Genomic DNA, 11,964 nt, shown 5'->3' on the forward strand with positions numbered 1-11,964 from the left:
AAAAGTAAACAAATTATGTGTTTATAGAGAAACTATTGGAAAAGTATACAACAATAAAGGCACTACCACAAAAACTTGCTACATTACACACATACATACACACACACACACGCAACACGCACGCACGCACACACACATGTTGAAAGGGGTGACATTATGTCACTTTGTCTTGAGGTATAATTAACTTTAGTAGCACAATGATTTTAGAACTACACCATTTTCTCACACACAAACACAATTGTTTTTTAAAACACATGTTTACTCCTACATTGAAGTGCCAAGGACCCATTTTTAAATTAATGTTTCTTAAAGGCAGGCATTATTTCTGATTCTCCACTACATGTGTAGAAAATATGGAAGAATGGTGTGATCATCACCACCTCAAAAGTGGGTAGAACTCACATAAAGTTTTTTTTTTGGGGGTGAGGGGGGGAGAGAGAGAGAGAGAGAGAGAGAGAGAGAGAGAGAGAGAGAGAGAGAGAGAGAGAGAGAGAGAGAGAGAGAGAGAGAGCCTTATTATGATGTCACATGTTTGTGCTTGATCTTTGAGTAAAATTTGCACTTAGGGGGGCTTACTGAGTTCAGTAATGTCTACTCTTGGCATGAAAAAAACATTTTCTTCACATTGTTTAGAGCATATTAAACCAAGTATTGAACTTGTCTATTATATCCTTTATGTTAGTAGCTTGCTAAGTTGTTTAAAAATCTCAAAACTTTCAATGCGCATGATAAGCAAAGCCATGTGTCATGTTCAAGCCTATAGTTTATATTTTTGCATCAATAATAGTTTAACTAAATCCATGTAGTTAAGAAAAGTTTTAACGTTGACGAGTGTTAAAGCTTCATTTTATGAACTCACCATTTAAATTGTGATTCCCTCTCACATGCCATTAATTATATTTACAGTGGGCGTGAAAAGAGTGTCTAATGTGTATAGTGGGAAGCAGCATTGTTTGACCCCACTTAACCACCAAAAAATATCCATTTTTTCTTTTGATTTTGAAAGCTAAGAAAAAGGTTACTCAAATAGTTTCCAATGTCTTCATACATGGGTTAGTGTTAGTGAACACCAACGTCTACATACATGGTTGTTGACACCATTGTTTGACCCCCACCAAACTACCAAATGATATCCATTTTTATTTCTAATTTTGGAAGATTGAAGCTAAGTAAAAGGTTATCTAAGAAAAATATACTAGGCGCAACTTCTTGCAAAGTATAGAAAAAATTACTCCATTGAGCTATCCACCATCTCTTTGTTAATCAAGCCGTATTAATGCAATGCCTAAATGTAAAAAGGATTGCTCATGTTTATAATGATTCTTAAATTTGTAATTTTATGTTAAGGTTGTTCCATCTTGGTAGTGTTAATGGGCTACATAAAAAAAAAACTCCTTTGTCTAGGACACCCTTTCAAGAGAGAGATCGAAAGGAAGCATAGGTGTAAGTGGGCATGGTAGATTCATTGGCTTTCTCTAACTTGGCTCCTTAATTACCCATGGGTGCCTTCATTTGTTTGAAATATATGATATGTCTACCATCACTTGTGCCATTGTTCTATATTTGGCTCACATCTCTCACCAAACATTTTAATGCCAGGCAAAGCAAGGGTTCAAAGGACCTTTAAGTAATAAAATATGCATACACTTGATAATTTTGAGCATGTCCAAGTAAAAGGTAGGAAACTTATTGAAGGACATGGCTGTGATTGGTATTAGCTATGTTTGGCTCACATCTCTCACCCAACTTGATGCCAACTAAGCAAGGGTTCAAAGGACCTTTATGTAATAAAATATGCATACACTTGATAATTTTGAGCATGTCCAAGTAAAAGGAAGGAAGCCTATTGAAGGACATGGCTGCATTTGGGATTAGCTATGTTTGGCTCACATCTCTCACCTAACATTTTGATGCCAGCTAAGCAAGGGTTCAAAGGACCTTTATGTAATAAAATATGCATATATTTGATAATTTTGACAATGTCCAAGTAAAAGGTAGGAAGCCTATTGAAGGACATGGTTGTGTTTGGGATCAAATTTCTCCCAACGTGTAATTAGTAATCCCTACATGAAATGTTTGCCCCAGGGATTCACCAAATCAAAAAGTGGCCAAGACAAGGTGATATTTTAATAATTGCACATTATGTTGGAGGTTTAATATTTGTTTTACATTAATAAGGCTGCTATCAGCCTTGGCCTCTAAGTATGCATCCTATTGAGTTAAGTGTGCTTACACACCAAGTGCAACAAGCAGCATACAAGCTATGAGCTTATGGTTATTGTGTGCACAGGTGGTGTTTATACAATGAGTGCAACAATAGCTATGAGCTCATGGCCTTAGCAAAAGGGTGGTGGTCAGGTAATCTTGTTCTATGAGTGACATAAATGCATATAAGCGTTCATAAGGGAATCAACACATTTATGTAGTGTATTGAGCAACGATATTGTGTAAGGGTGTATTTAACTTGGATGACCAAAATATTTCAGCTTCAATTACTCATTGAAATTTATTATGTAAAGGATTAAAAGTCTATTGTGTCTTAGGATTAGCAAAACATTTTCATCCCTTGCCCGCAATTTTGATATGATCCAAGGGAGGGTTCAAAGAACCTCCATGTCAAATCCATTTACAAAATGAGCAAAAACTTTTGTGATGATTGTTAGCATGCCCAAGTTAAAGATACCCCTTAAAGTCTAGTGGATTTGAGCATTCCAGCAACTAGTGCATGTTAGGATTAGAGCATGTGGCTATGGAACACTATGTATAGGGAGGAATCCCTCCTTGAGTGTTACCAATCATTCCATATTCTTCTGTATACACCCAACGTAGGAGTAGGATGTAGTTTTCTACATTCAAATTCAGTCAGTGAGATTGCCATTAACCTCGAGCTCCAACTTGGCATGCTATCGAGTTGGGGTTTTCACACACACCTAGTGCAACAAGTAGCATGCATAGACTGCTATGACCACATAACATTGGCAAAGGATGGCATTATGAGCTCATAATCTCGGCAATGGTGTTACCATATTATAGTAGTGATGTGTGTGAACACACTTAGGACCGCCGGGGCACTTTTTTCCTCACTAGGAGGTTTTTTCCCCCGTGCATTGTATATACGCCCATTATCTTCTAGGGCTTGTTATCTTTCATTTTTGGCACTCATAATACACTACTGTGTTGTGCTCAAGCTTCCTCATCTTCTTGAAGTTGTGTGTGCATTCCTGCAACCCTAATTCCAACAATTGGTATCAGAGCAGGCTTCCTCCTCCCGGGCAGCATCACCGGCACCTGCCGCTTCATCTCCTCCGATTGCAACGAGGTTTCACGAGCGTCTGCAGGTTAGTATATGCCGTGGGAAAGCCCGTAGGGCTAGGTCGTTTCAGAATTTTGATCTGAAGTCATTTCGCCCTCCGTTTTTGCATTCCAAGTACTGCGCAGGCAAAATCGTCCTACTGTGCAGATTTTCTGTCAAGATTAAAATCTGCAGGACAGGTGCCCATTCGTCTGTTTTGGGCTGTGCTATATAGCACAGGTCGATTTTATACAGGTTTACCTCTTGCAGACAGCATTTACATCTAGTAGTACAGTCATTGGCCATGGCTGACAACAATGATGTATTCCGCATGTTGGCTGCTGAGGATAAGTTGGATGGCACCAACTATCCATTGTGGGCATATATGATGCGACATGTATTGGTAGCAAAGGGGTTATGGAATATTGTGCAGGGTATTGATGCACGTCCTATTGTGGCTGGAAATGCTGCAAACACATCAGAAACAGGTACTGTTGATGATGGTGCAGGCACAAGTGCTGTAGCAGCTGTTCGAGAACCACCACTTTCAGCAGAGCAGATTCGTTGGGATGGTAGAGATGCGCAGGCTCATGCCTTGATTGCGCTGTCTGTCAAACGTACCATTATCCCACATATTCGCTCCTGCAGGACTTCTAAGGATGCTTGGGATGTACTTGCCACATTGTATCAGGCAAGAAATGAGGCTCGTGTTGCTTACCTCCGAAAACAGTTGGAGAATGAGCATATGAACGAAGGTGATTCTATGGATAGCTTTTTGACAAAGATCAAGGATTTCAAAGAGCAGCTCATTTCTGCAGATGAAATCCTGTCAGACAGTTCACTTGTGCAGACTGTTTTGAATGGTCTACCAGATTCTTATCAGGGTTTTGCTTCCACTCTTCGCTTGATGATGAAAGGCAATCCCAATGCCTTATCATTTGAGGAGTTAGTTTCTGTTTTGCTGCAAGAAGATCAGTCAAGGCAAAACAGGAATATTATGCGTGTCGCAGATCAAGCTTTCGGTGCTAGTCAGAGAAGCGGGAAAGGTAAAGCTGGCTTTTCTTCTAGTAAGCAGAAATCTGCAAATGCTGCGCAACCAAAGAAGGAAGACAAAGATGAGAAGAAGGGTGACAAACAGAAGACATTTTGCAAGTACTGTAAGGGAAATGATCATGTCATCAAAGCGTGTCCTAAGCTGGCTGCGAAAGAGGCTAAGAAGAAAGAGGCTGGTATGGCTGTTGCAGATGCCTCTCCTTCTAACAATGAATCTGCTAATGTTGTGCTAGATACAGAATGGGCATTCAATGCGCAGTGCAGTTATGACCCATCTTTGCATGACACATGTATGTCTACAGTAGATTCAGATGTATGGTACTTTGACAGTGGTGCCACTAAGCATATCACCTCGCAGCGCAGTTTATTCACTTTCCTTGAGTCTGCTCCCACAGGGAATACTGTCACTTGTGCCAATAACTCCTCTTACCCCGTTAAAGGAGTTGGACAGATTGTGCTGAATGTTGCAAATGGCAACACCTTTACACTTTTTGATGCATTGTATGTGCCAGGGATCAAAAAGAATCTGCTGTCAGTCTCCGCATTTGCCAAAACAGGTTTGGTTGTAAAATTTGTGGATGACAGATGTACTGTTCATGATCTCTCTTGTGGTGACATCATTGTAGCATCTGGTTCACTATGTCGAGGGCTGTATAAGCTCAATATGGATGGCAAATGTGTAGAGGATTCAGCATGTGCTATTATGGATACGCAGGCTATTTCAAATGCAAAACTGTGGCATGCACGTTTTGGTCATCTGAATTTTGCAAGTTTGCTGCGCCTGCAGAAATCTGAAATGGTGTCTTCTTTGCCTAAGCTTGAGGCACCTGTCAAGCATGTTTGTGAGGGCTGCATATTGGGTAAAATGCAGCGTGCTTCCTTTCCCAAAGATGGATCAGTGAGAGCTGAACGCAGATTGCAGCTTGTTCACAGTGATGTTTGTGGTCCCATGCAAACTCCATCATTTGGAAACTACCTTTACTTCGTGACTTTCATTGATGATTTTACCAGGCATGCATGGGTATATCCTTTGAAGGCAAAGTCCGAAGTGTTTTTGTGCTTCAAACAGTTTTTGGTTATGGCTGAAAATGTGTCAGAAAGTAAGATGGGCACCCTCCGTTCAGATCGAGGGGGGGAGTATATGTCTTCAGAATTTAATGCATTTCTGGCTGAGCGTGGGATAAAACACCAATGTACAGTGCCGTATACACCACAGCAAAATGGTGTGGCTGAGAGAAAAAACAGGTCTCTCATGGAAATGGCAAGATGTATGGTTAAGAGTCAAAGTCTACCACATGGTTTTTGGCTTGAGGCTGTCATGTGTGCCACTTATGTACTAAACAGGTGTCCCACCAAAGCATTACAGGTTGTCACTCCATATGAGGCTTGGCATGGCCGCAAGCCATCTGTTGGCCATTTACGTGTTTTTGGTTGCCTGGCATATGCATTAGTGCCTGTGCAACATCGCAGAAAATTGGATGACAAAGCTGTCAAATGTATTTTTGTTGGATATAGTGCTGAGAGCAAAGGCTATCGTTTGTATCATCCACAGACAAAGCGCATTTTGGTTAGCCGTGATGTTGTATTTGTGGAAGATGCAGTTCAGCCCTTGGTTTCATGTACTAAGGAGACAGATATCAGCTCACGTGATGTCTATGATACATTGTTGCCTCTTTTCAGTGGTGCACAGTCAAGTGCAATACCTCATGAGGCAGTTTTTCAGCCTATGCAGGTTTTAAATGATGGCACAGATCAGCCTATATCTGATGCAGATGTGCATGATGCACTTGAGGATGAGAGACAAGAGATTGAGGGCTCTAGGAATATGCCTAGATGGCTGGTGCAGACTTTGCGTGACAGCAAGTTGGATGCCCCTTTGTCTAGTCGCACTCGTTCTGGCTCTCATGGTGCCTCTTATGCGTCAGATTGTTATGCATTGGCTGTTTCTAGTATGTGCGATGAAAGTGAGCCTGTTTCATTTGATGAGGCACAAAGTTCAGAAAATTGGATGGCTGCTATGCAAGCAGAATACGATGCTATTATGAAGAATGGTACATGGTCTTTATGTGACTTGCCCCCTGGCAAGAAGGCCATTGGCACTAAGTGGGTATACAAATTGAAGCGTAAGCCTGATGGCACAGTGGATCGCCATAAGGCTAGGCTTGTTGCAAAAGGTTATGCTCAAGAGAAGGGCATTGATTTTGATGAGACTTTTGCTCCCACATGTCGTATGACCACTGTTCGTAGCATCTGTGCATTAGCAGCTCATAATGGTTGGAATGTACATCAGCTGGACATAAAGACTGCGTTCTTAAATGGAGATTTGCATGAGGAGGTGTATGTATCGCAGCCTCGTGGTTTTGTTCAAAGAGGGCAGGAAAACAAAGTGTGCAGGTTAAAAAAGGCTTTATATGGTTTAAAGCAAGCTCCACGAGCTTGGTATGAAAAAATACATGCATATTTGACTGCACATGGGTTTCAGAATAGTCCAACAGAAAGCACTTTGTATGTTAAACGTGTGGATGGTGTACATCTAATCATTGCTCTCTATGTCGATGACATGCTGCTCACAGGACCAAATGAGAGTCATATTGCTGATTTTAAGGCTGATTTGAATGCCTCTTTTGAGATGTCAGATTTGGGGCATTTGCATCATTATTTGGGGATACAATTTAAGCAGTGTGATGAAGGTATTGCTTTGTGTCAGACAAAGTATATTGAAACATTGTTGCGGAGATTTGGCCTTGAAGACTGCAAGCCTATTGCTACTCCAATGGAGACAGGTTTGAAGTTGAGTCTTCATGATGCTGGAGATCACTTTGATGTCACACTCTATCAGACAGCTGTTGGTTGCCTCATTTATGTATGCATTACGAGGCCAGACATTCAGTTTGCAGTCTCACAGGTGAGCAGATTTATGCATAGCCCAGGCATTAAGCATTGGCAGGCAGTGAAGCGTATCTTTCGCTATTTGAGTGGTACTCGGCATCTTGGGTTGTTTTATCCCAAGGGGGGATCATTGCCGCCAGATTTACATGTTTTTTCAGATTCTGACTGGGCTGGTTGTTATGACACACGCGTGTCCACGAGTGGTTTTTGCTTCATGCTTGGAAGCTCATGCATATCATGGTTGAGCAAGAAGCAGCATACTGTGGCCACTTCTAGTTGTGAAGCTGAGTACAGGGCAGCTTTCACAGCTACGGTTGAGTGTGTGTGGCTCAGACGCCTTATGGCTGATTTGGGTGTTGGGCAGCCATCTGCCACCACCATCTTCACTGACAGTCAGAGCGCATTGGCAGTTGCGCGGAACCCAGTGTTCCATGCTCGTACGAAGCACATTGAGGTGCACTACCATTATGTCAGGGAGAGACTCTCTGCAGGAGAGATCAGTTTGGCTTATGTGCCAACACAGGATAACCTTGCAGACCTTTTCACAAAGGCTCTGCCTCGTGAGAAGTTCGAAGCTTTTCGCAAAGCTTTGGGCTTACTCCCTTTTGTGGATTCGTCCACATAGCTAGACACTTCCCTATACATGAGTGCTAGCTCTTGTTCACCGCATCACTCCAGGGGGGATTTGTTACCATATTATAGTAGTGATGTGTGTGAACACACTTAGGACCGCCGGGGCACTTTTTTCCTCACTAGGAGGTTTTTTCCCCCGTGCATTGTATATACGCCCATTATCTTCTAGGGCTTGTTATCTTTCATTTTTGGCACTCATAATACACTACTGTGTTGTGCTCAAGCTTCCTCATCTTCTTGAAGTTGTGTGTGCATTCCTGCAACCCTAATTCCAACAAATGGTTGGTCGAAGCAACAACAATTGAGCAATCATATTTAAGGCCATAATATTAAACGGATTATACATGTAGGTGCCATGGTTCGAATGTTTGATTTGGGTGTCGAGAAGTCGGAGCATTAACACGTAGGCTAGAGTTAAAGAAGGGTCTTACATTGGAAGGTGTAAGCATCTGGAAGGGCTTAACACATCTATGCAGTCCACTTGAAATGCCAACGGTGGATGCAGATTGCTAAATATGGGCGACTAGGATATTTGCACATTTGCCTTGCTCGTTCGTCTCGAAAGAGGATGTGTGAAAGGCACAATCTTAAGACTATTGTGTCTTAACTCTTTAGGATGAATGATGAGGCATTTTTAAAAATATTTATGTAATATTGCCATAAATTTACCCAACACACTATTTATTCCACCCTTTATGGGTCTCACTTGGCTGTCAAGAGGCATTTTTGAAAATAAAGTGACATTGGAATATGAGAGTTAAAAAAAAAAGAAGAGGAGAAAAGAAAAATGATTTTGGGGCTTCTTTGTCCTCTTCAAAGATCACACAAAGCTTACAACAACAACAAGACCTAGTGCAGAATTTGAAGGGCCCAAGGGACAGATTTGTCTGCCCAGGTTCCCCCCTCCTTTTCTACTTTACTTCTCTCGTAAAACCTAAAGTGGGATTTGCCTTCAACCCATCCATGGCCATTGCTGAAAACCTCCCGCCATAATCTGCTGCGATCGCATTAGAATTGCACCATGTTTACATCTTCTTGGGAAGGTAAAGCTTTCTCCTATCGATTTCTTCTCTTGAATAGGTGGATTTTTAGCTTAATTTTCTTTGATCTGGGATTTTCGCTGTTTCTGCAGAGTTTTTTTATGCTTTGAGCAGATAAGGCTCCCCCTTCCCTGGTGAGCAATGGAGAGGAAAAAGAAGCGGGAGAAGCTTCTAGCCAACGGGAGTGCAGCAGCTGATGACGCATCTGGACAGGTTTTATACAGTTGTTTTTGTTTTTGTTTTTTTCCTTTTTTCTTTTTTCTGGGAAAAAAAAGAAGAGTTTGGGTGTGTGTGTGTGTGTGGGTGGTGTGGCATTATGGGTGTTTGGGTGGGTTTTTTTTTTTCCAGAAAAAGATTTGGGCTAAATTTTCTTGTTCTTGTTCTTTTTTTTTCCCCCCCAAGAAATTTCTTCATGAATCAGGAGTTGAGAAAAAAAAGGGTACTAAATAAATGAACAACTTAGGTGAAATTTAGGATTTCAGGTCGTCTTATGTTTTCTTTTGTGTTTTTACCAGAATAATTTCACGTACCTTTAAAAAATTTAATTAGTAAAATGAATGAGCCTGTTTTAACTAATTTATTAACATTGTAGTAAATATTTCCCACAAAAGTATGATCCAAGACCAACCAAAGCTCTAAATGCTGCTTATGGCATGGTGTCAGTAAGAAAAAAACCCTTTATATGTGTCCGGAATTGTGATGATAGTTTTCCTATCATAAGTTAAGGCTGTCTTAATTTCTCTGGTTTTTAGCCTGGAGACGTACATCTATGGCAAAGAGAAGCCGAACAACAGGGGAATGCCAAAAAGCTTGCGAGTGCTGCCACCAATGATAGTCCCACGCAGCATTTTCTTCCGTCGTTTAACTGGTCCTTTGCACAACTCCCATCAGCTCAGCAGCAGTCTGCACACGCCTTGATGCCACAGCCACATGGACAGATGGCACAGCAACAAGCCACATCACAACAAGGATCACAAGGGGGGACTCAACCACTGCCATCTGGATCACAACTGGGATGGCAGAATCCAGAAGCATTTGTACAACACCCATTCCAACCAGGACAGGGTGAGTCTAATTGGCAGCAAGCGGCAGCAGGTGCTCAGGGCATGGGTGGCAGGCCCAACCCTTTCACCATTCCGCCGCCTCCGTATCCAGGTATGAGCCCACAAAACTTCTTGCTCGAATGGTTCGCACTGATTGTTTGGTGCTTGAGGAAGAAGCACTGATTGATACTAGCATAGTCCAGCTCTTTAAATTTTAAGGGTGCCTTCATTAGAAACTCAGCATGGCTCCCCATTTGGGGATGGATTTGTACTTATCCTTTTTGGCTGTTTTGTTCGGTAACTAATAGAAGGATCTTTTTCCCGGAAAAAAAAAAAGAAACTCAGCATGACAGTTTATGCATGAAGATTTGAAGGCAAAGGTGGGCATGTCTTCATGCATAAATATGCATGTACTTTTGGGTGCTGTATGGATGCAAATGTGAATTTTATGACACGTACTGTAGTAGCCATTCACACAGATATGTTATGTATGTACATAGTACATATATATGTATGTATATACACCTGTGTAGGTATGTATGCATATATCTATCTATGTTTGCGTGCATGTATGTGTATATATATAGGTATGTATGCTGCATGCATGCATTAATGCGGCTGCAGATGCATACACTTTTTACCGCAAATTGAGTCAATGATCATTGACCCTTGCAGGTCCTTGGGATCCAGTTTCTTGGTGGGGACATAATCCGTACCAGCCTCCATATCCATATTTGTTTCCTGGGTATGGAAGTGGCTATCCATGCCCTATGCCACCTGCCCCACCAGTAGGGACAAATCAACGGGGTCTTATCAAGCCACCACCCGGTCTTTCCCAAAAGCATGTTCGTATTTGGGAAGCACAGGTACCCCTTTTCACCCTACCCTTGGTAGTTTTCCATTCTTGTGGGTGGTTTTTCCTGACAAACCACAAGACAATGATATGTGATTTCTCTCACTCGACAGTCTTTCTTGATGAATCACATAACAATGGCCTTTTGACTCCTTTTGTATGACAGTCCATGGAAAACATGCAGCTTTGGGCTACAACTACGCAGCTTTGGGCAGCTGTTGCCCGAACAGAGACAGAGATCTCCCTCCAGCGCAGCAAGATTATTAAGCTGGAGGCTGACTTGCACGCAATCAAGGCTCATTGGGGTGGTCAGACACCTCAAACGGAGGCCACAGCTGCCCCTCAGCCCGTGGCAAGGAGAGGGCGACGCAAGAAAGCTACACCAGCTCCTCTTGCAACAGTGGCCGGTTTACCTGCTTCTGAATCTATTTCGTTGCGAACGCCAGGCAGAAAGGCAAGGACAAATACCAGTAAGGCTGATTTGGCAAAGAAGGCGAAAGATGTGGAGCCAGAAGAGAAAGAGAAGTCCACACTTGCCAATCACGTGACCGGACTTGTTTACAGGCCGCCCTTGGACGGCCAAGATCAGAAGAGTTGCTCACTAACAGTAGGTTTGATTAGGAATGGAAGCGGTTTTGAGAAAAGCCCACTTAGGCAAACTGTAGAATATCAAGGTTCCACTAACGATAGGCTTACTGTGGCCAAAGATGACTTAGCTTTTGGTCATGCGAATCACCACATTAGCCCTTTTAGGCCTAGTATCCTCCCTACAGCAGGAAAGGATAGCAATTGTGAACAAAGCCTTGAAATGAAGGAGAGCATTGTTGTCAGCTTTTTGAAGAATGCAGGTAACTTGGGTCACCAAGGTGTAATTACTGGGGATTCCCCTTTCACAGCAGTGTCAATGAATAGGGGGGACTCGTGCCTTGATGCAAATGGCAATGACACAGCGAAAGATGCGGTTGTGAGATCCCAGTTGCAGGCACACTATGACACTAACAATATAGACAAGTCTAGTACACTTAGCCTGGTGAAAGCAATCCCTAGTTGGAAATATGCAGGGGAAGATGGCTCTGATGAACAAGATGAGGGTGTGGCCTCTGTGCAAGATGATGACGAGGTGGATGACGATGATGAAGAGGATGACGAGGATGATGAAAC

At 42.3% G+C, this 11,964-nt stretch overlaps 1 protein-coding gene across 1 annotated transcript in view; it reads left to right on the forward strand.

The window, feature by feature from the left end:
• Positions 1 to 8,656: 8,656 nt before the first annotated feature.
• LOC147625010 (uncharacterized) overlaps positions 8,657 to 11,964 on the forward strand; it is a 3,644-nt gene continuing 336 nt past the window's right edge. The window contains exons 1-5 of the mRNA XM_086818232.1: positions 8,657 to 8,910; positions 9,000 to 9,120; positions 9,660 to 10,062; positions 10,626 to 10,816; positions 10,970 to 11,964. The exon at positions 10,970 to 11,964 is cut by the window's right edge and continues 336 nt beyond it. Of these exons, the coding sequence (XP_086674358.1) occupies positions 9,049 to 9,120; positions 9,660 to 10,062; positions 10,626 to 10,816; positions 10,970 to 11,964 (1,661 nt within the window). The 5' untranslated portion in view covers positions 8,657 to 8,910; positions 9,000 to 9,048. The remainder of the gene's footprint in view (positions 8,911 to 8,999; positions 9,121 to 9,659; positions 10,063 to 10,625; positions 10,817 to 10,969) is intronic.

The sequence above is a fragment of the Cibotium barometz genome, chromosome 24 (genome assembly GCF_041138505.1).
Source record: "Cibotium barometz isolate CiBa-2024 chromosome 24, ASM4113850v1, whole genome shotgun sequence".
NCBI lineage: Eukaryota > Viridiplantae > Streptophyta > Polypodiopsida > Cyatheales > Cibotiaceae > Cibotium > Cibotium barometz.